The sequence below is a fragment of the Meles meles genome, chromosome 21 (assembly GCF_922984935.1).
Source record: "Meles meles chromosome 21, mMelMel3.1 paternal haplotype, whole genome shotgun sequence".
Taxonomy (NCBI): Eukaryota; Metazoa; Chordata; class Mammalia; order Carnivora; family Mustelidae; genus Meles; species Meles meles.
In genome coordinates this window covers 11,581,427-11,604,147 of record NC_060086.1, presented here as the reverse complement: position 1 = coordinate 11,604,147, position 22,721 = coordinate 11,581,427, and the positions used below count along the sequence as shown (strand labels likewise).

General features: G+C 54.7%; 2 protein-coding genes and 1 long non-coding RNA gene across 3 annotated transcripts in view; 2 read left to right on the top strand and 1 right to left on the bottom strand.

The window, feature by feature from the left end:
• The first annotated feature begins 5 nt into the window (after nucleotides 1-5).
• Nucleotides 6-10,003, top strand: LOC123933641. The gene is made up of 4 exons (XR_006816642.1): nucleotides 6-106; nucleotides 1,648-1,814; nucleotides 3,658-3,847; nucleotides 9,087-10,003. It is a non-coding gene; the product is annotated as an uncharacterized LOC123933641 (long non-coding RNA).
• A 1,467-nt stretch (nucleotides 10,004-11,470) lies between these two features.
• BRI3 (brain protein I3) lies at nucleotides 11,471-20,584 on the top strand. Its single transcript, XM_045992985.1, has 3 exons — nucleotides 11,471-11,823; nucleotides 12,370-12,472; nucleotides 20,169-20,584. The coding sequence occupies exons 1-3, from the start codon at nucleotides 11,682-11,684 to the stop codon at nucleotides 20,299-20,301; spliced, it is 378 nt and encodes a 125-aa protein (XP_045848941.1). The 5' UTR covers nucleotides 11,471-11,681; the 3' UTR covers nucleotides 20,302-20,584.
• A 182-nt stretch (nucleotides 20,585-20,766) lies between these two features.
• The window catches only part of BAIAP2L1 (BAR/IMD domain containing adaptor protein 2 like 1), a 91,959-nt gene continuing 90,004 nt past the window's right edge, over nucleotides 20,767-22,721 (bottom strand). Inside the window, exon 14 of the mRNA XM_045992983.1 lies at nucleotides 20,767-22,502. Within this exon, the coding sequence (XP_045848939.1) occupies nucleotides 22,427-22,502 (76 nt within the window). The 3' untranslated portion in view covers nucleotides 20,767-22,426. The remainder of the gene's footprint in view (nucleotides 22,503-22,721) is intronic.

Here is a 22,721-nt window from a genome sequence, read left to right as displayed (position 1 = left end):
TTTTGCAGTTATTGTCACTATATCCCTAAATGATGAAGATCATCAATTAAAGGAAGCTTTAGGAACGTGAACTTCGGGGTTGTTTGACAAGCTACTTCACTACCTGGTATAGTTCTTTAGGCATTGTACATACTTAGTAAATACTGGAGAGTGGTTAGAGGTGGGCCAGGTAGTGGAAGTGATTTGGAGAAATAGAATGAATTTGATTTAGATATGGAGAGGCCTCCATAGGCAGCCAATACGTCTCTTGCTCCAAAAGAAATGAAATTGAAAGAAGTTTATAAAGGAAATTTCTCCAGAAACCAAAAAGGACCAGGGAAGGAAGCATGGTGGGATCCCTGACCAGGCCTCTAGACAGCCAAGAAGGCAGGCAGGCCGGCCCTGACACCACGCAGGAGTCCACTCTCAGCCCAGGTGGAAAGGAGGGAGGTAGACAATTAGGTGTATGGGCCACTCTAAGGGCCCAGACTGTTGTCCTTACTTGACCAAGAACGACTCTGGGGCATGGGGAGGTCACCCTGCCCAGAGGCAGCTGGGATTCAACCTTTAGGCGTGTGACTTCAGAGCCTGTGTTCTTCATCACTAATCTGACCCTGCACAGTTTTAGGATTTCTCTGATGGACCTACATCTTAGCAGGTGAGGACCTGAGTGCAGTGCATAGTGGGAATGTCAAGTGCAACAGCCCAGGACCAGCAGGTAGGCAGGGTGGCTGTAGCTGGGGAGACAGGAGACTGAGTAACAGTGAGCTCAGAGAGCCTGGAGGGAGAGGGCAGCTGGGGTTAGGGCAGAACCGTGCATTCGTAATGAAGTCTAAGGGACGCGTTCCCAAGTGTGCACAAGCGTAGTGTAAGAGATCGTTTAATGTCACTGCTTTTCACTAAGTAGGTGTGGACACAGACCCCAGAGTGGCCCCATGACCTCTGCCCCCTCTGTCGTCCCTTCCTTTGATGCAGGCTAGCCTGTGGCTTTCCTCTAGCTAGTGGAATCCTGCGGAGATGCAGGGATTTGGCAGATGTAATTAAGGTCCCAAATCGGTAGATTTTGAGTTAATTAGAAGGGAGATGATCCTGGGTAAGCTTGGCTTAATTAGATAAAGGCCCTTTTAAGAGGGACTTGGGCTTTCCTGAGGCTAGACACTGTCTCCTGCTGGCCTTGCAGAAACAAACAGCCATGTTGTAAACTGCCTCTGGGGAGGGCCACGTGGCCGGGGAACTCAGGCAGCCTTTAGGATCTGAGGGCGACCAACAGCCGGTAAGAAGCTGGGGCCCTCAGTCGTCAATTGCAAGGAAATGAATTCAGCCAACAGTCAAATGAGCCTGGCAGTGAATGCTTCCCCCTCACACTTCCAAGCAGAGACACAGCCTGACGACACGTTGTTTGCAGGCTTGAGAGACCCTGAGCAGAAGACCTAGCGAGGCTGTGCCCAGACTCCTGACCAATAGACACTGTGAGATGAGAAATGTACATTGTTTTAGGTTGCTAAATATGGGGTACTTTGTTGTGTAGCTTAGAAAATTAATACAGTAAGAGATTTCTAATAGGTATACACACTTAGAAATACATGTATGGAAAAAAAAAGAAAGAAATATGTGTGTGTGTTGATTTCCCCCAATGATAAAGCAATGTTTTGTACTTCTTTTTGTCAGTGTAAGTTGAAACAGCTAAATGCAAGGGACCAAGGAGCAAAGCCAGTGGCCCCAGAAAAAGCAGGAACTGTCAGTGCTGATGATTATTCATGAGAACGGGCCGGTGCCTGCCCCAGTGCTCACACACAAAAGCCAGGTAATGAGCGGGCTTCACAGCATGTTCCCAGGTAGGTAATAATGTCAGTCACCCAAGTGTCAAAGGAAGATAGCACCATGAAGATTCAGTCCTTCATTTCTGGGTGATAAAATTTCTAGAGGCCTTCCTAATTTTTGTGCAATGCTAATAAGGCAGGGTGTGTGAATAGCTTCACTGGTTAAGTGTATGCCTTCAGCTCAGGTCATGATCCCCGGACCAAGCCCGGTGTTGGGCTCCCTGCTCAGCGGGGAGCCTGCTTCTCCCTCTCCCTCTGCCTCTCCCCCTGCTTATGCTCTCTGGCTCTTACTCACGCTCTCAAATAAAATCTTTTTAAAAAAATCTTAAAAAAAATGCTTAAAACAATGCTAATAAGGCAAACATAAATGTTTAGTAATGCGGACAGATGAAGTCACTATTCTGTAATGACAGGACTAGGTAAATCAATCATAAAAACCCAGAGGTGGGTTTTGGAATACCACCGAGCAAGACTTTAAAAATGCGTCATTTTAGGGGTGCCTGGCTGGCTCAGTCTGTAAAGCATGTGACTGTTTTAGAGAGAAAGTGCATGTGCATGCGGGGTGGGAGGTGACTTGGGGGGGTAAGGGGCGTAGGGAGCTAGGTCAAGAGAGGCAGAGGGGGAGGGAGAGAATCCCAAGCAGACTCCCCACTGAGCTCAGAGCCCGATGCGGGCCGATCCCATAACCCAGAGATCACAACCTGAGTTGAAATCAGGAGTCAGACGCTTAACCGACTGTGCCACCCAGTTGTCCCAAGCATGTGACTCTGGATCTCAGGGTTGTAAGTTTGAGCCCCACATTGGATATAGAGATTACTTAAAAATAAAATCTTTAAAAAAACAACAACATAATTTTAAGGGAGACATAAGGTGGCAAAGAACTAAAACCTGTGTGAGAGGTGTGGGTTTTCTAGATCTGACCAAGGCAGGAAATGACATTTCTAAAAAGCAACTTTAGTCTGATGGCCTAGATCCAGCCGTCGCCAAGAATCCATCTGTAACCAAAATGCCTTAATTCAGCTGCTTAGAGATGGTATTCTTTTTGTTTCGGGCCTTTAGCCCTGGAAAAATATCAAAATAAATATAGTTATAATTCTAGAATGATAGGTTTTTTAAAAAGTAAAAGAAATTTTGAAGATGATGTTGATATTTAGCCTAGGAAATTAGTCTATGCCTTCTGTGCTGTCTGTGGTGTTTGCAATAGTTAACCAAGCCATATTTATAACTACAGGTTAAGTTGTTGGAGACAATTACTTTAGTTGGGTTTTAGATGTAAAAAGAAAGATTTGTACAATTGGGTTCATAAGAGCTTACACTGAGCATTAAAAAAGTACAGGGAATGTGGGTGTCCTCTTCGTGCCTGATGCTCTGGGACAGTTAGGAACCTAGTCAGTTCGGGAAGAATCTGGGTTCCGGAATCTCAGTGTGGGGCCTGGCCTTCCAACAAACGGACATCTCTTCTATTGTAGTAAGAGGACAAAGGGCCCGGGCGTCTCCATGGAGGTGCAAAGATTTTCAAGTGAGAAGAAAAAGCACATTGTACAACAAAACGTAGACTGTCCACAAGGGGAGAAGTCAGCCCTGGGAAATCACATATGCATGGAATCCCCGGGAAAGGATGAAGAGATCTGCTCCAAACTTTACTGTGATATGTATGGGCACAGGGGGACTGTCCTTCTTTACCTGATGTTCGTGTAGATTCCTGTACAAGGTTCCGGGCAGCTCCCAGTGCTTGGAGACAGAGACCATGTACCACTGCCTGACACTCAGTGCCCCCCACCCCCCACCGCCCACACAAACGCATTCACCTCTCACAAAAATCCAATGAGGTTGCTACAATTCTTACCCCATTTGACAGGTGAGGAAACTGAACCCTAGGTGGGCTCCAAGTCAATAGGTCAAGGAAATGGAGGCCTGGAATCTGGACGGCTTGATCTCCTGGAGCTCGTGTGCTTAATCAGAAAACCGCAGGGCAGCCTGTCCTACCTCTCGGACTCTCTGCATGGGGAGCAGGACCAGTCAACTCAGGTCCCAGGAAAACATGCCAAGTGAGTGATGTGGGAAGCCCCGAGGAGGAGGGAAGGACTAAGCCGTGTAGAGCGTGCTGCTCACGGCGCCATAGCTCTCGGACGATACACTGTAGTGCTGCGGTTTTGTGCTGCAGGCACCGGGGAACCATTGCTGGGTTTAAGCAAGGAGAGCTGTGTGGCGTGGTTGAGTGTGGTGGCTCTGAAGGGTGATTCTTCCCAGGCTTGGTGGGAGGGGTTCCCCGAGGGACTAGAGGCTGGGACCCCCTCCGGAGGCCTGGAGGTGACGAAGGCCAGGACCAGTAGCCATATGATGGGCAAGAGAAGGCTGTGTCACCTCTAAAAGAAAGACCTCACAGTTACATATCAGTAAGGCTATTTAGGGGGTTTCTTAAAAAGGACAGACTGTATAGGTCTTGGTTCCAGTGTGTAGGCATATGGGTGGAGGATGTGTTTTCACTGTGGGGGGCGTCTCTGAAGCTGAAGAGGGCTGAGGGTTGTGTTAGGATAGCACCACCAACCACAGATTGTTCTCCAGTACTTGGTTTTGTTCACTGTAACGATGTGATCCTCAGATAAGAGCTCAGGTTTGAAAACAGATTCACAGGCAGGATGGTGTGCCGTGTGCAGTGCGGAGCCATCCACATTTCACAACATTCCAGCCTTTGGCCCGCAGTACTCGGGCTGAAGTGCTGGTGACCAGTGAACACAGGACCGACCATGGACAGAGTGGGCCCTGTGGGGCCTTTCCCAGCAGCCCTTGCTTTTCTGGATCCTGACACCAGCTTTACGCACAGCTCCCGGGTACCTGCTTTCTCCTGGTGGAGGCATAGAGTAGTTTTCCTTTTTCTTAGGTCTACCTTGGAACCCCAGAAGAAACTCGACTGAGGACGGTCAGGGAAATGACCCACAGAAATGAATGAATGATGGTTTCGAAGGGTGCTTGGTTCCTGGAATTCAGGGGGCCGCTCTCGCCTCATGGCGCAGGCTACACTCCCCTGCTGCACCTGTCCCTACTGACAGGTGCACAGGACACAGGGACACAGGACAAAATGGTACACTGGGCCTTTGTCTTTGGTGCCGGTTACATTTTGTCTTTACCTGGATAGCACTAGAGTTCCTACCTCTCCTAAGTCATGGATTTAATCAAGAATGCCCTTGGCAATGATCTTAAGTGGGCTTGTCTTAACAGCCAGAGGCAAAGTCCCGTGGGTGGTACCTAGTGGTGGGACTCCATGTTCGGAACCTGAGAATCTTGGAACAGGGAAGGATTGTGAGGCTGTGTTCTGTCCTCTGCCTGGTTTCTCCTGGGCCTCCCTGCCCCGCGATGGCTCCTCCCCCGGGGCCTTCTCCATCACTTCTTCATGTCAGCCACTGCCTGTCTCCTGCTGGAGCATAAGGGGGCTGTTCCCAGCCCCGTCCTCAGGCTCCATCCCTGTGCCCAGGGGCAGCCCCCTGAAGCTAGCCATGACAACGGTGCAAGCGGCAGGTAGGGGCCACTGGGCCGCTGGACACGGCGGGGTGGGCTGGCCAGGAGAGAGGGACTGCGGATGGGGAGGGCCCTTGCAGCAGAGGGGACCTCAGCCCACTCAGCCCTCCAAGCCGCCTGGTTTTACAGAGCTCCTTCATGAAACTGCGAAACCATGTCAAAGCCTCAGCCTCTTCTGTTTCACTCTGTGGCTTGCAGAAGAACCAAGTTCTGGGTGTCACTGGTTAAACGGAATAAAGGCTGAGAGAAGGAAGGTCAGAACCCTTGGAGGCCCTGCAAGGGGCTGTCAAAATCACCAGCTGGGGCAGCTCACAGAGGTCCCTCATGGCCCTAAGGAGGTGACCTCTCATCTCAGCTTGGGAGTGGTCATTTGCTTTCCCCCAACCAAAGAGGACCAGTTGTCACTGAATTCGGTGCTCTGGTAAATGGTAACAAGCACTTGGTTTCTCTTTACTGTCATAAACAGTGGTGACAGATTTCAAAGGGAAATCCCTATGCAAATCTGAGTAACTTCCACTGACCTCTGGAAGAGGGTAGAAAAGTTTTGGAGGTACATTTCCCCCCCGCTGAATGATACTCAGTAATCACGAAAACCATTGAGTGAGGTCCCGAAAGGTGTCCATCATGTTCATGGGCATCTTCCCTACACTCTGGGCACTCTTGGCTTTTTTTTTTTTTTAAAGATTTTATTTATTTATTTGGCAGACAGAGATGACAAGTAGGCAGAGAGGCAGGCAGAGAGAGAGAGAGAGGAAGGGAAGCAGGCTCCCTGCTGAGCAGAGATCCCCATGCGGGGCTCGATCCCAGGACTTTGAGACCATGACCTGAGCTGAAGGCAGAGGCTTTAACCCACTGAGCCACCCAGGTGCCCCCACTCTTGGCTTTTTTAAACCAGGAATGGCTGTCTGGAATGATCCAGACCTACTTCTAGCCTGAAGAGGGATACACTTCGTGGTCTGTGGGCCAGAGCTCAGTTCTGGAGGTGGGAGGATCTAGGTTTAAATCCTTACCAGCTGCATGATCTGGGGCAAGGTCAGTGGTTCCTGAGCACCTACAATCCCAGGAACTGGGGAAACAGGAAAACACACTATCCCAAACCACAATGGGCCTCACTTAGTGGAGAGATAGGTGCTTTCCTTATATGTAAATTGGGGGTCATGAAATCTGACTATCCTGGCCCTGATCTGAATCCCCACATAGTACCCAACACATAACAGCATGACAAAGGTTGGGTTTCTCCCGGTAGGTTCCATTCACAAATGGGATACCGTCATTGTGGAAGGTGAGAAGGTAGAAATGCCCCCACAGAAGAGACATTGTTAGAGTTTTGAGAGGATGCTTGAAGTCTTGGTATTAAGGAAGCCTGGCTTACAAAGGTTAAGTGATGAGCTCAGGTGAGAGCTGTTCTGTTTGTGGAAATCTGGACAGCAACCAGCTGTTGTCCCAACCTCGGCCCACTTCCTCTGTGTGCCACCCTCGACACCCAAGTTTGGCGTAGTTTTTTTGGACTCCCCCCATCCCCCATGCCCCCAATCAAGAAGTCTTGGAAAAGCACCATGTTCTGTTAACTATAAAAGGCATTAGATGAATTTTGCACATGGTTTCCGCACATGTGTTTGACTTCCCTGTTTTTGCCCATTAGTCCAGATACACCAGTTACATCCATTAATACGGAGCTGCTTTTGAGGGGGTTTGATTACAGCTGCGGGGAAACTTACTTAGCTAGAAACTTGCTATCCAGAATTTACTCTCTGTTCTTGTGAGAATTGCTGAAAATGTTGACTTACAGAGACATTTTCTATGTTTCATCGTATGAGTGCATTCTACCAGGTAGACCGACGGAGGAAGGACCACTTCTTAGAGAATGAAGGCTGTTGTTTGGATTTAAATATGGTAATATATATTATTTAGTAATATATATTATGTAACATATGTTATGATGAGAGTTACCGTGTGACCCAGCGTGAAATCACCTGTGTTGCATAGAACGTATGTACTTAATTTATGAAATCCTTAGAAATTTTTGCCTAGTAGAATTAGAAGACTTCCCATAAAACTTAAAACTTAGTGTTTATCTAAGATAAACATTTAGCAAATATTTGGTGAGTGCGTTCTCTGAGCCAGGCGCTTGCAATTGGTTACCGCCTTGGATTTTGAAATATCTGCTCCTGTTACTTTTTCTTTCTTTCTCTCTCAACTTTTTTTTTTTTTAAACCACAATCCCAACCACGTGAGATGCTAGTTTTCTGAATGTGCAAGACACTCACGTGATGGGTAATCAGCATTCTGCAGAAAGGGCATGATTCTTGTTTTGGTTTCCTCTGGCTACATCTGAGGAGAGTCCTTGGTGACTGTCAAGGTCTGGAGGACAGTGGCCCCTCCCAGGCAGGGGCCAGCACGTGCACTGCCTGACCAGGTCCCTTGCAGAGTGCTCCTAAGACCTGTACACATGGCAGTTAAAATCGTATTTACTCACTTTTATGGATGGGGCAATACTAAAAAAAAAAAAATTTCGATATACCCATGAGATAAACGTGTAGAATTTTAGCTATCTGAAAAATGTGCTCAGAGGAAGATATGTTCCAAGTCTTCTTCAATCGGAGTGCATTTCTGGTAAAAATCAGCAGGGCCTGGCTTTTCTGGCGCACTTTGCGTGGAAGCAGTGTGTAAAGATTGCTAGCAGCAGTAGTGCTGATGTGGGGTCGGAAGATCCACCTTTCCTGGCTGAGAGACCTTAGAAAAATTACCGGACCTCTCTGAGTCAAGTGGTGGGGGGCGGGCAACTCTGCTTCATGGGATGGTCCCAGGGATGAACTGAGGTGTTTATAACCTGGACTGGGTAGGTTTAAAGATCAAATCGACTTTATTCGGTGACTCGTGAAGGGGGCAGCATCCTATCCTGCAGATAGAAAGGCGCTCCGGAGAGCTGCACAAAATGGGAGACTTTCTTTCTTTCTTTCTTTCTTTTTTTTAAGATTTTATTTATTTATTTGACAGACAGAGATCACAAGTAGGCAGAGAGGCAGGCAGAGAGAGAGGGGGAAGCAGGCTCCCCGCGGAGCAGAGAGCCCGATGTGGGGCTCGATCCCAGGACCCTGGGAATCACGACCTGAGCCAAAGGCAGAGGCCTTACCCCTCTGAGCCATCCAGGCACCCCAATGGGAGACTTTTGTAGGCAGAAGGGGACAGGGCAAGGAGAGAGCCTCCTCTTAGGGGGATAGCAGGGTTCTGTCCAGTGGATCACCTCACCGCTGCTGGCCAGGAGATTCCAGACTGACTGGTTTAAAACTGCACTCCTGGGAAGGCCTGAAACTGCAGGGTGGCAGTTGGTTTGCTTTGTCTCATTTTGGTAACACAGGTGAGATGATTCCCGGTCCCACTCTGACGTAGCATCACTGACCTCGGTCCGCTCTTACACGGCCCTGTGGTCAGAGCCTGGCTCTCTAGCCTAGCCAAGTGCCCATTCTTCTTGGTGACTCCCCTACATCTTCCTCTTTCCTGGAACCCCAGCACCGCTCCCCTAGCCTCGGTCTCACTGCTGACCTTGCTTCCCATACAGAAAACGGAAGCAGTCCCAAGATCGAACCCCCCGCCCCACCCCTGTCCAGCTGCATGGGCACCCACGTGTTCCACCTTCTCCCGTTTCTGTGGGTGACCCTGGGATCCCAGCATGGCCCCTTCTCCCCTCTTTCTCCCACATCCTCCCTCTTCCTATGCAGATAGTTGCCATCTATACGGTTATACAAATGCTGTTACCTTCCTTCCCCTCAGAACACAATCAGAAGCTGGTCCTTCTGGTCTCACGGCTAACTCCGACCTCCCACCGGGCTCTGCTCACCTTCTCAAGACACCCACTCCAAACACCGAAGTGAGATCACACACCAGTGCACCACCTTGGCCTCCTCGCCCCCACGCCCTTGACCCTGCTCATTTTTGCCCTGCAGCACTCCCCACTTTCTGGGACCGCCTCTGCCCCATTAGAGTGTGGCTCCACGAGGCAGGATGTCGCCAGTTTTGTTGCATCCTGGGCAGAGTATGTGCTCCATAAATACTTAAAAAAAATATTTTATTTATTCATTTGACAGAGATCACAAGTAGGCAGAGAGGCAGGCAGAGAGAAGTGTGGGGAAGCAGGCTCCCTGCTGAGCAGAGAGCTGGATGCGGGGTTCGATCCCAGGACCCTGAGCTCATGACCTGAGCAGAAAGCAAGGGATTAACCCACTGAGCCATCCAGGCGCCCCACCACTGGTATTCTAAATGGGACTTCTGCCCTGGCCCTCTTAGGGTACCCAGGGTTCAGGGGTACCTCTGACCCTCTCACTGCACTGCCATTGTGAGCTTACTATCACTCCCTACCAGAGGGCTGCTTTTGTGTGTCCCCCGCCTGTCACTTTTGTCCCTACCCTACCCCCCAGGCCTTTCAAGACAGAACCCAGGATAACAGGTCACATTCAGCTTGCTCCTGAATGAAGGGGCAGGACCTATTTTGTGTCTGTGAGCAATGTCCCCCAAAGTGATGTTGGGAAATCCCAAGCTCACACCGTCTCATTCATGAATATGGATTTCCAATGTAGGGGACAGTGCTGGGGTGGTGGGTGGGGGGGGAACCAATCATTGGAGGAGAAGGGAGCCAGAGGCCAAGGATTTTGTGGAGTTTGAGTTAGTAAACAAAGGTGTATCATGAAGGGAAAATTAATCAGGAAATTGAAAGGACATCAACCAACTTTAGTCCGAATGGAAAGGCCCTCACTGAACTACCTCATGAGCAATTGCAAGGCCAGGAATGACAGGGGCCCCTACGGGTGTCCACAGCTGCCCAGATGTTAGCAGGCTTGACCTAAGCCCACTTTTCACTAGTTGGTGAGGTTGGGGATGCACCCCTATTCTTCCTTGGTGGGGGTTTCACACCGTGGGGCCATCTCTCTCCGAGATCAGCACTCCTGCTGGCCACAAAGTCTTGGGCCACTCTTGTCCGGTCTCCATTCTTGACCTGGCTCTCCCCTAATGCTAGTCAGGCCCGCCCCTCATTTCTCCCCCACAGGATGCCGAGATGATGATGTTGACCAGTACAGGAAGTGGGCTTTGAAGAGCTAAACTTTGTGACCCAGGGATAAGGTGGGGTCTGAGCTGTCCTTTGTCCTCTTGCTGGATCACTCTGCAGGTCACAGGAAAGGAGATGGGAAACACCAAAGGCTACATAAGGCCCTGGGAAGACCTAGAGGAGCTATGAATGTAAGGGGCTTTAAGCTTGCAGATCCTTCTTTTCCAAGTGTTACTACAAACCCACCAAGCATTAGTGGGCGGCAATGAGAACCCAACCTAGTGCTTGGTCTTTGCGTCAAGTTTAGGCCACTCCCCTTGTCTGAGCCTCGGTCCCCCGGCTGCAAACTAGGGCTAATAAGTACCTCCCGGGTTTTTGTGACGATTAGCAAAACCGACGAACGACGGAGGGACAGTGCTTGTCACGTAGCAGGTGCTCAATATTCACAGTTTTGTTCCCAAGCGGGGAATTATTTGTTATCAGCGGCTGCAACTCCTAGAAATTACCTAATTTATCAAGAAGAAAATCGAGGGAATGTACATCAGCTGAGCATGAGCAGGCAAGGCTGAGAAAAAGCACGTGCTGCTTTTTTCTGCAGGAGTCTGTGCTTCCACTGACCCGGGTCGCCACCCTGATTGGGATCCCGGGTCGCTCGGAACGCGGAGCCTCCGGCCCCTTTGCCCCGGAACGGTGACAACCAGGAGACGGCCGGGGGACTCGCCCCTTCTGGACTCTTCTCCTGGCCGCCCCGGGCCCCTACCCTTCCCTGTGGTGAGTGGGCTCGGGGAATCAGATGTCCAGCTGGCCTAGGGGGTCTTCACTCCGAGATGGGTGGAGCGGGCCCAGACGCTGGAAGGGGCGGAGTCCGCGGGCCATAGAGATCGCGACCCCAGTGCGAAATCTCCTCTGCAGTCGTGTTTGTGGCGCGGAGTCTCCCCTCTGGCGGCGGTCTCTGGGCCGTGGAGGTGGGGCGGGGAAGAGCGCGGGGTCACGGCCGACAAGTGTCCGACAGGGGGGGCAGGGGCGGGCGCGGCCCCTTTAAGACGCCGCTCCGGCCCCGCCCCGCGCCGCACCCCCGCCGGGAGCCGCGCCACGTGACCCGGGTCTTGTGACTGGCCGCGGCGGGGGGGCGGGAGGCGCGGAGGGGAAGCCCGCGGCGCCCGCCTCCGAGAGGGGCCCTGCCCCACAGCCGCTGCCGCCGCCCCGGAGGAGCGGATCCCGCTGCCGGGTCCGGGCTTCCGCGCGAGTCCGAGCCCGCGCGGGAGCGGGAGTCCTTGCGAGAGTCCGGGCGGGAGCCGGGCCGGGCGCGGTGGGCGCCGCCCGCCATGGACCACAAGCCCCTGCTGCAGGAGCGGCCGCCCGCCTACAACCTGGAGGCCGGCCAGGGCGACTTCGCGTGCGGCCCGCACGGCTACGGCGCCATCCCCGCCGCGCCCCCGCCGCCGCCCTACCCCTACCTCGTCACAGGTGCGCCCGGCGGCCGGCGGGGAGGGCCGGGGTCGGGGCTGGGCGCCGGACCCACGGCCCTAGCTAGGACTAAACTTTGGGCCCGGACCTGTGGCGACCTTTAACCCCGAAACCAACTTTTCTCCGGACGCCGCTGCGGCGGGGGGCGCGGCCCGGCCGTGCTCGGGAGAGGGGGGGTTGCCCATGCGGGCGCTGCCGAGGGGCCGCGAACGCCGAGCTCGTGGGGACGGCGGGGAGGGGAGCTAGTGACTCTCCCGCACCGGGAGCCCGCTGTCGGGCCCTCAGCCGGCCTGGGGGTCGCGAGCCCTGGGCCCGCCCATCCCGCGGAGCGCCGCGGCCCTGTTTCCTATTAACTTCGTTAACCTGGTGCCGTCTGTAAATTAGCCCCCGGTAAAGCCCATACCGGGCACTTAGTGGAGGCGGACCATTGTCTGGATTTTGGAAAGGATAAGTTTGGGTGCGGGGCGGGGGGACGGCAAGAGAAGGAGCCCTCAGATTTCCCAGTTTTCCTCCGTGCCCGGTTCTGATGTGCCTTCCTGCCCACAGGGATACCCACCCACCACCCCAGGGTCTACAACATCCACAGTCGAAATGTCACCAGGTACCCTGCCAATTCCATCGTTGTCGTTGGAGGCTGCCCAGTCTGCAGGTATGTCACAGCGGGGGGCTGGCCCCCAGAGCTTCGGGAAGGCAGACTCGCTGGGAGGTGGGTCAGTCTTGGGACAAGCTGCTGACCTGCGGTGTGGGAGAGAGTGGGTTCATTTGTCCTTAGGTGTCAACATTGTTTCGTGGGTCATCAGGGAGGGGTTTCCTTTCCTGCAGAGTTGAGTGGTTTTGGGGTCCCTGAGTCCCAAATGAGTGGGATGCAGAAATGTTAACACCTGGTGTCCCTGGTTCTGGGACCAGCATTTGATTCTTGAAGGTGGTGCTCGCTTCGGCAGCACATACACTAAAATTGATTCTTGAAGGCGGTGGGAGGTTTCGTTTTCCTGGGAAGGGCAGCTAGAAGTGCCCTGGCAGGAGAGCCCTGACTCAGATGGCCAGAGAGTCCAGGGATCCGGAGGTCCAGGAGGCCAGGGGAGCAACACCCACGCCAGGCTGTTAGCTGGGGGAGGATGGAAACACCATGGTTCTTTGTGTGGGGCAGGAGCTTTTTTTCATATTCTCAAACCAAAGCCTCCGGGCTCTCACAACTGTCCTTATGGTGTTGGAACTGCAGCTAGCTACGTGCTTGTTCTGTGTGGGTCGTGAGGGTTCCCATTCAGCTGACACTTGGTCCTTGCTTGCCTGATGCAAGAGTGCAGGTCTTCAGCTTGTCTGGCAGAAGGAAGTTGAAGTCTCCGAGATGAAATTGAGAAATGCTGGTTTACACTTAGACTTAACGTCAAAGGTGTATCTGAAAGGCCCAGAGCGGAGTCAAGGGGGAAGTTAAAGGTTTCAGAGTCACAGGGGTCACTGTGTGGGAGAGGGAGGGCCGCACAGAGATGGGGGCTAGGAGGCTGGACTCCAGAGCCAGCTGTGTGCCCAGTAGCGGGGGCCTGTGGGGCAGGGACCTCAGCGGTAAACTCAGGACAGGTGTGTCTTTTGATACGGCTTTTGGGGGAACGCAAAGGGGGTTGGGGGAAAGACAACTGACTTGCACCCTCGTGGACACCATTCTCTCCATGGGCACTTGAGGGCATCACAGCTGTTGGGATTTGAAGGCACGAGGGTCGGAAGAAGGGACGTGGCCTGAGAGCTCGAGGAATGCTGCTGGGCCGGGCAGGGGTCAGGGCCGGGTCGCCTGTGAAGAATGCCACGGGACTCACAGGAGCTTGTGTGCAGAAGTGGGTGATGGGAAACCCGCTGTCTTTGGCTTTGAGGCTGGTACTGGGTGCTCAGAGCCCTGGCTATGTACACAGTCCTGTGGTGACAGAGTCCCCAGTCGGGCCAACTGGAGGGTTCCAAGGGCCTATTTTTGGGTGGGAGAGTCTTGGAGTGATCTCCCAAGTTTAGGAGGAGGCTCCGAAAGGTGTCTGGGGCAGAGCAGTCTGGCTGGGATTTCAGTGTCTCTGTGCCATGGCTGAGTGTCTCATCCCAGCCGGTGCCCAGCCTGCTGCAGGCGCTGCATTTGGATCTCGGTTCCGTTTTCCTGCCTGGGAAGTGGGGGCGTCTTGGGGTGCTCTGTGAAGTCCTTCCTGGCCCACGCGTCTGGGGTGAGAGAGTAGCGGCAAGGCCCCCGAGGCTGCTGCCGATTGGGGAGCGCTTTCCCTGGCTGCTTCCCGTTCGTTCCCCAGAGTCAGAGGCCTGTGGCTCCTGCTGACTGGGGTCCCAGAGCCCCAGTCCTGCAGAATCTGGATCAAGGTCAGCTTCCTGAAGGCTGAGGTGTGCCGCGCCCGCCGTGGGGATGGATTTTTTTCACGTCGGGATCACTATCCTGTCTGCCTCTGGGTGGTAGGAGTGAGGAGGGGGACCTCTCAGCAAGTTTGGGGACTGAGTTGGGGCCAAAGGCTCTGATTCCCTCTTGGCCTGTCCCCGTCATCCCTCTTGTCTGCGGATTGAGAAGGACGGATGCTGGCAGTAAGGGCTCCCCAGCACTTGGGTGCTTCGGGCATGAGTGTTCCCGCCCGCTGCCTGCCGTGCCCTCTGCTGCTGGAGAGCGGGTGGCCCCTTGGCTCCGGGAGGCCTTTCTCTGTCTTTGCAGTGGTGGGGTGTGGGGCCAGCTTCCTAGGCAGCGGGCGGGGGGCCTGGGAGATGGGCAGTGGGAAGGAGGGGGAGGCCGGGTGCTTCCTAAGGAAGTTTTCCTGTGGTTCGGGGAGTGGGTACATGGCCCTGGGGTGGCTCCCCTATGGGGAGAGTGGAGAGGTGTCCCCTGGGGCACAGTCCAGTGAGGCCACTGTCTGGCATCTGGGCTTGGGAGACAGGCCAGTTGTCATGTGACCACACTGTCTCCCTTTCCATCCAACCCGCCAGGCTGTGTCCCCTTCCCTCCGTGGTAGCTTGGCAGGGATTTGCCCAAGTCACACGTCTGTGATTCCTTCTGAGTGAGGCTTGGCGTAAGAGGCCTGTGTCACTTGTCAGCTTGGCCATCATCTTAAGCAGCTTGACCCCATCTTCCCTTTTTAGTGGGCTCCGAGAACACTTTTCTTTGGAGCCCAGCAGATGCGCGCGCTCCTCATTTTACCCCGGTTTGTCTGGACTCAGCGCCATCTTGCCCAGCCAGGGCTTTGGCCAGGCCCCGGCCTCTCTGCAGCTGATCCTCCCTTGGGGGGTGGGCTGTCCCTCCATGCAGGAGGGGAGGGGGCACCCCCCGGAGTCTGGGAGCCCGGGTCCGGCTGGGTTCACCCTGGGCAGCCTGTCGGGAAGGCTCAGTGGGCAGCATGGGTCAAAGGCCAGAATGTATGTATAGCAGCAGGCACCGAGCCGGCTGGGTGTCTCTGGGTATTTCGTTTTGGGGGTAACTGGAGGGGTATGAGGAGATCTAGAAATGAGTGGGGCCTTGGAAGCCAAGAGAGGCTCAAGGAACAGCTGTCAGGGTTGGATGCTTACCCAGAAGCCGGAGCAGTCAGGTCCTGGGGTGGTCAGCGGGGAGGGGCTGGCGACCCTGGAAGAGCCCCGGGGTGGGGGGGGGCAGAGGTAGGCTGAGGCTAGATCCAGGGCATGGGGGGACAGGGTGGGGTGTGTGGAGGGGTCCTGAGAGGAAGGTGTCTGTGACAGAACCTAGCGTGTCTAATAGCGGGCCACAGCGGGGTGGGGGGTCCCTCTCCTATTATTGGGGCCCCAGCTCATGGGCATCTAGTTCTGCCCTTGGTCTTGCCCTGAGGAGTGGGCTGGGCCTGGAAAACAGGCCGCTAGGATGGGCCCTGCCCACGGCCTCCGGCGTGTGGGTTCTACCCTGCCTGACAGGGCAGCCCTGGGAGCGCCTGGGACTCGTGCCCTGGGCGGCGCTGACCAGGGTGCGCAGCTCGTGAGCGCCACGGCCTCTGTGGGTTGTGGGTGCAGGCCCAGGCTGGGGTGCTCCGCAGCACCTCCTGCAGCCCCCCACCCCCCCGCTGCTCCGGAAGGCCCATGAGTAGTGGAGGCTGTGGGACAGCAGAAGCCAGGCAGGGGCGCCTCCAAGCGGGGTGAGGTCTGCGGTGGGCTGTGTGCTTTGGGGATCTGGTCCCCGAGCCTCAGCTCCAGGCTGAAGGCCGCTGGAAGTCTCTGCTTTCTCTTCCCTGAGGAGACTTGGGCTTCCAGGGAGGGCCGGTCTGGGATTGCCCCTGGGGGTGGACCGTGCCTTGTGTCCTGAGCAGCCAGGACGAGCAGGGCCTGCTGGAGCTTGTGGCCCTGAGGGCCCCGGGGTTGCCGTGAGGAGTCCGGGAGGCGGCCTCGGGACTGCGGGGTCTGCTGTTGGCTGATGGCCGGTCCCGGGGCCACTCGGCACTCACTCCCCTCGGCCTCTCTTGGCTCCCCTCGGCCTCTCTTGGCCGGTCTGCTGTCCCTCGGGAGGCGGGAGCCCCATCCTCTCTGCTCCCCGAGAACCTTGCCCAGGCCCGCCCCGGTCAGGCGGCAAGTGGCCGCTTTCTCCGTAGGGTGGAAGTCAGGAGTTTAAAGAAGCGTTTTCAGAATTTGTCAGTTCCCGGTTTCTCCAGCTTCCACATCCTTCCCTGACTGCCCGCCCCCGCCCCCGCCCCCGCCCCCCAGTCTGTTGCTCAAGAGCGGGGCGGGCCTCCAGCCTCCGCGAGGGCGGCTTGCTCACTTGGTGTGGGTTCTGAGCCAGTGGAGAGTCGAAGCTTGTTCTGAACTGACCCGGGCTTTTCGGGGCAGGAGTGGGGGTGGTCGGAGAGGAAGAGTGTGTGACCCCTTTTGCCGGAGGCAGCCTGGGTCAGGGTTGTCCTGGGGTGTCCCTTCCCTTCTGGGGTGCCTCATGGGGACAGGCACTGGGGACAGGTTTGTTCTGTGGCTTGGAGTCTTGCTCCATCAAAAGTGGCCCAGAGATCAGATTGCGTTTCTCTATTCAGAAGATTCTGGATCTTTAAAAACTGTAGGTTACGCCAGCATGGTTTTTGGGGTTGGGGGCAGTACCCATGGTGAGAACATTTTTGCAGCAAGACGTGAATATTCACGTGAGGAGGATGAATTACGACCGTAAATGGCCATGAGTTAGTTCAGGTCACAGGGGGCTGCCAGGCGCGTTTGGAAGAGGTGTGTGGACTCCTGGGTGGCGAGTGTGGTACCTAAGGGCTGACCCCATGCTTGGAGGCTCTCGCTAGCTTGAAAGTGTATCGCGTTGGGGTCGTTACCCTGTGGAAGGTGGTTTGGTCCCGGACTTGCTGGAGGGAACGGTCCCGTGTCCCTGAAGGGAAGGGCCCTTGCTCTCCCCAGAGACCTGTGGCCAGGCCGTGTTTCGAGTGGGGTGAAGGCGGATGGGGGTGAGCCTAGGGCTCTGGCCTGGGCAGGTGGGCCAGGGGAGAGGCGCCCCTGTATGCGTCTGACAGTGCTCCTCAGGGAGGACAGAGGAGTGAGGGGCCCTCGTTGGCCCACATTATCCACCGCTCTGCTGCTGGGAAGCTTAGTGCTCGGGCAGGGTCGGTCCCTGGTCTCACGGGCAGAGAGGGTCTGGGGGTGCACGTGCCCCCTGCGTTTCCTCCATTGCGAGCCGCGGCGAGCCCGGTCTCGGAGACGCAGGTGGGCAAGCTGCCTGACAGCTGCCTGCCCTCCGACGGGCGCCCCGTGTAGGGAGGCGTGCTAGGCTGCACCCGTCGCTCCTGCCCCCGCCGCCCCTCCACCGCGGGGAGACGGCTCTGGGTGCGGAGGGTTGGAGGACAGCAGCACACGCCTTGGGCCTGGCCTCCTCCCAGACATTTGGAGCCTTCGAGCGGACACACTGGGTTTTTAGGTTGTGCTAACAGCTTCGATCCGCAGTGGGCTGACATGGAGTGTCCAGCCCGGGTGGGTGCTCGGCCAGGTAAGTCCCTGTCCTTGGGCCTCACTCGCCCCTGGAGGGGACACTGGGCAAGGCCTCCTCCATACTCCTACAGAGGGCTGGCTTCTCTGGAAGGTTCTCAGCTGGTGCTTGTGACCCAGCTGTGAGGCCTGGTTCGTTGCTGCCCTCCGCTTTCTCCTTGGGCATTCTAACTGCGCGTGAACTGGTGGGATTCTTGGGATTTCGGCTGCGGGTGGAACTTAGGTAGAGACCCAGAGAGAGGAGGACAGGGGGACCTGGGTAGTACCAAAGCTCTGAGTGGGGGGCGGGGTCCCAGGTCACCTCCAGCTGCTGGGAAAGTGGCTTGATTAGCTTCCACAGTTGCAGGAGCTGTTGGCGAGGACGGTGGACAGAGCAGGTGCATTCTTGTCCCCATGTCCCCATGCCCAGGACCTCCCTGAAGCCTCAGCCCCGGGCAGCAAGGCCGCTGGTGCTTTTTGAGGTGGGGTCTGCACCATGGAGTCTAGCTCCCAGGGGCAGGGACAGCCACGGGGGGCTGAGGAACAGTGTGGGGACCCGGCAACCCTGGCAGTCCTTAGAGCACTCCGATTACAAGACTTGCACAGCAGCGTAGACGAGAACAGGCAACTCTGCTGACGGAAATTCAGGCCTGATTGGCTCCCCCTCGGGTCTGGCCTTGCCCGTGGCCTGACGGTCCACTCGCAGGCCAGCGTGGGAAGCGCCTGCTGGAACAGTGCAACAGGGCCTTTACTGCAGGGTTTCTCCGACTCCTGCACTGTGACTCCAGGATGGGGGGAGTTTCCTCAAATTAACTGAAAAACCTCCTTTTCTTTTCTGCAGAGCTTACTGGGGGAACTGGTGTGTTAGGACGAGCCCCTTGGGCAGCGGCAGACGTTTTAGGCAGCTCCTTCCTGAGTGGGTAGGACGGGAAGTGGGCATCGAGTGTGACTTTGCTTTAAGCTGCTGCAAACCAGGCTTCCTCAGTCTAGTTTGTTTCTCATGACTCTTGGCCTGGCGCCTGCTCAGCAGGGCAGGGGGCGCAGGCTGGAGCCCTGGCCCTGCGGGGTCGCCACTGCTGTGGGCAGGAAACGGTGCTCAGAAGGGCTGGTGGCAGGTTTGGCGTTTGGAGTGGAGGAAGCCGCCTGTTGGCTGCTTCACCTTGACACTTGACCTTCTATTAAGCTGAACCTTCCTCCTCTGCACACAAGGTGGCAAAAGGAGGAGCAGCTGCTCCCAAAGCATTGTGGGCACAGGAGGTCCTCAGCAGCATTTGAAGACAAAGGAGCGGAGGTGTGGGCAGAGCAGGGACAGGCTTCCGCCCCACGCAGGCAGGGGGGCTCCGGGAGGGCAGCAGGCAGTGGGGTGGGGTGGGGTCAAGCCTGTCCGCTTACTGTTCTGCCTCCTGTCAGCCCTGGAGCTCCTCCCTGAAGTCCCTTCCCTCTTCCTCCTCAGGACTAGTCCTGGGTGATTTGGCATGTTTGTTCTGGTGAATTCCGGTGAAGTGCCTTGTTCACAAGGGCTCTCCGCTCACAGCGCGGTGCATGAGGCTGGAGGTGTCCCTGGCTGCCTGGGAAGGAACTTGGTTCTCTGGAATGTGAGGCATTGTTCATTAGGGCCGAGCTGGTAGTTATTTTAATTTCAGCTCTGTCCAGAACTTTCCAGAAGTAGCCTCAGGAGCAGTGGCAGAGCTGAGCACGTGGCTCCTACTTCCCACCTTTGGGGCCTCTGAAAGTGACCCTGGAATGGGAGCGGTGACTTCAGGTCACTGAACCTGCAGTCCTAGCACATGGTTGGGGTAGCAGCCCCGGGGCATGTGTCTTGTGAACACTGAAGGTAAACTTGACTCTGTGAAGAAGAAATGGAGATGAAATTTCTCAAGATAAGTGGTCTTAGAGACCTTGTAAATATGGCTGGTTTTAATCCTTCACTAAAATCTATGGTAATCTTTCCCCAGAACAGAAATCTAATACCAGTTTTTCGAATTTCCCTCTAGGGGATGGAAGAATGAAAATTTTTCAACAGTGGGGGAAAAAATACCCTATTTTCTTGGTCTAGAATTTTTACAGAAACTAGCTTTTGCTTCTTGTTCTCTGTCTGTAACGGAGGAGAAAACGTGGTAGGTAACATGGAAAGTGAATGTTCTTGTCAAGATGTGATGATTCCTTCCGGTAACTCTCCCCTCCCCTCCCCTTTTGGAGTAGCGGTGGAGAGCAGTAGCCGGCCGCCTCCTGCGTCGCCCGCACGCGTGACAGCCGGGTGGGTTTGTTGCTGGAGGGGCGAAGACGGCTGAGGACACGGTCACTGAGGCACCCACCAGGGGCCCTGTGTGCTCACGGCCTCTGTCCCCTCTTGTGTGGGGGGCTGAGGACAGAAGGGCCTCCCTGGGTGTGGCTCTGCCCAGGGCCCTGACGTGAGTGCCCCTCTCCTCTCTCCACAGAGTCGGGGTTCTGGAGGACTCCTTCACCTTCCTGGGCATCTTCTTGGCCATCATCTTATTCCCATTTGGGTTCATCTGCTGTTTTGCCTTGAGGAAGCGAAGATGCCCTAACTGTGGAGCCAACTTCACTTAAAGGGAACACCACACCTGGCTTTCCTACATCCAGCTGTCTTTTTCTAATGTAAATGTCATGTACAGTAGCTTTATTTGATTAAGCTTTCAGGACTGTTTTGTAAAGCGAGGCGAGCTAGATGGCGCGAGCTGCGGTTTGTTTCGAGGGCGCAGGGGTCACAGCGGGGGACACGGCAGCACTGCTCCGGGGTGAATGGCAGCTCAAGCACTGCTTTTATTTTTTGCAGTCTTCAGTTGGAGGAAGGTGAGAAATACTGTTTTAAATAAATGAAATTCATACCATTGTTTACCTGGTTCTGCTTTCTCAGTGTGCACACACCGCTACTGTATACACAAACTTGGGAACATGTTTGAAATTTCCTGTAGCCAAACAGACTAGAATAACATAGCTGTCGCCTGGCTTCAGCGTTGTCCAGCTCCCGGCAGATGTTGATCTAGTCCTGTGTGGACAGCCACAGCTCAAAAGTGTGCTTTCCAAATTTTATTAATACAACAAAACAGAATACCTGGACATTTACAGAGCACGCACCTCTCTGCCAGGACCCAAGAAGCCCTCCTCTCCCCCCTCCTCGGTGAGGCGGGGGAGTGCTTCGCCCCCAAATTCTGTGAGGGCCGAGACCCCGGCGCCTGAGAATCTCCGCAACAAAGCCCGCGGATGTGGAAGAGCAGAGCCCTGGAGGTCAGGGCGGCCTCACCCCCACCACAGATGAGCGCTGCGTTTCCGTGAACCCTCCTCTTAACTCAGATGGTGGGAGAAGTCGTGGACCGCTGAGCGAGATGTCATTCTGTCTTTACTGGACCGGCTGGAGCATCTTCGCTCAGCACAGGGGTTTGTGCACAGAACTCGGCCCTGGGTGGGGTGGCTGGGCTCACCAGGCAGGCAGGACAGGACCAAGAACGCGAAGTGTCAATGCTTCCATGGGTTTACCTGCATTTGACGGTGACCACTTTGAAGCTTACAGAAAAAGGCTGGATTTATGGCGAGACCCAAGTAGCTGTGATAAACGAGGCCCTCCTTGCCTCAGCACAGTGCAGGGGCCGGCTGTGCGGCGCGCTGCCGCCCTCCTCCAAACCGGTGCCGGTCTCTGGCAGCCAGAGGTGAAGGTGGCCACCGGCGCAGACTTCCCGATTCCGAGGGCGTGATGGCAGGTCTCAGATGAAAAGCAGACCTTCCCCTCCCAGCCAGCAACACTCAGGCTTCTGGTTTCCTACGTGCTCTTGGGAGGGGCAGGGGTCAGTACGATTCGGAAATGGAGAAACCTGGACCCCAGGACGTTTGAGGGTTCACTAGTGACGGAGACAACTTTGGGCAGCTAGTGCCGCAGGGACACTTGCTCACAGCAGGCCCTCCCCCGCACGTGGGGCGCTCTGAGCCAGGCCCACGGGTAGCCGGGCCTGGGGTGCTGTCACTGGTCAGTCCAGTCTGTAACTCTGAGCTGCCGAGCCCAGTAGCTCCGGAGGTGCAGGAGTACTAAACGTCATGGCTGTGACAGGAGCAGGCGAAACGTCTGTGTGCTCTACGGCTACGTCTAAATCGAGGGCAGCTTGGGGATTCCTCCCCCTTAAGTAGCTCTACATTTGATTAAACAATTAAAAATTTTTAAGTTAAAAGCTTTTTATATAATCTCATAATTTATATTGCTTACAGTTACGATTTGCATGCTAAGATGCAAATTTACACATCATTTCTTTTAGATAAACGTCATAATGCTAGGTAAGAGCACATGCTTTATAAAACTGTGGTCTCCTTTGCATTCGGGTGCGGAAAGCCAGTCATGAAAGCACAGACTATCCCTTACTCTGGCTATTAAAAAAAAAAAATCAGAATATTTAAAAAATGATACAGTAAGGATTGGAACCAAATTTACTGCCTTCTGATGAACAGAATAGATATTTTAAATGATTGAGTTGATCACTAAACTATTACTTCTTTAACTTCTAAAGACAGAAATGTATCAACCCAACTATGTTAAATTGAGAGAACGCGTTGATTTGCTCAAGTAGAATATAGTTAAAATCAGGCACCCTTTGGCGAAGCTTTACAACAGTTACAGCGCGCATCTGACAGCTGTCATTCTGCAAGTGGGAACTTAACGGCGGAGGAACAGGCGTTCCCGAGCCCGCCTTCATCGGATGATGGGCGCGGAGCGGTCGTTTGTCACCGTCGGTCGGAGTTTCACAGTGGCAAAGGGGTTTTCTCCGCTGCAAGGGGAGGAAAAACATGGCTGCAGAAATACTACGAGATGGAAATTTCATTTTAAAAGAGCTATGAACTGCTGTCCTCATTCTGAAATTCTATGGCTTCTGTATAAAATTCTGGACGTTTTCTGAACACGAGCATTTCTCTGTGGCAGTTTTCTCCTTGCCACCCACCTGTTCAGCTCTCCAGAGCTGTAGATGCTGTGATGGGAGCGCCACCGA

Bases quoted from the DNA above. Each gene is read 5' to 3' on its own strand.
- BRI3 (XM_045992985.1), top strand. From the start codon at position 11,682: ATGGACCACAAGCCCCTGCTGCAGGAGCGGCCGCCCGCCTACAACCTG. The intron at 11,824-12,369 runs GTGCGCCCGGCG...TCCTGCCCACAG, and splicing joins CTACCCCTACCTCGTCACAG to GGATACCCACCCACCACCCC. The intron at 12,473-20,168 runs GTATGTCACAGC...CTCTCTCCACAG, and splicing joins GGAGGCTGCCCAGTCTGCAG to AGTCGGGGTTCTGGAGGACT.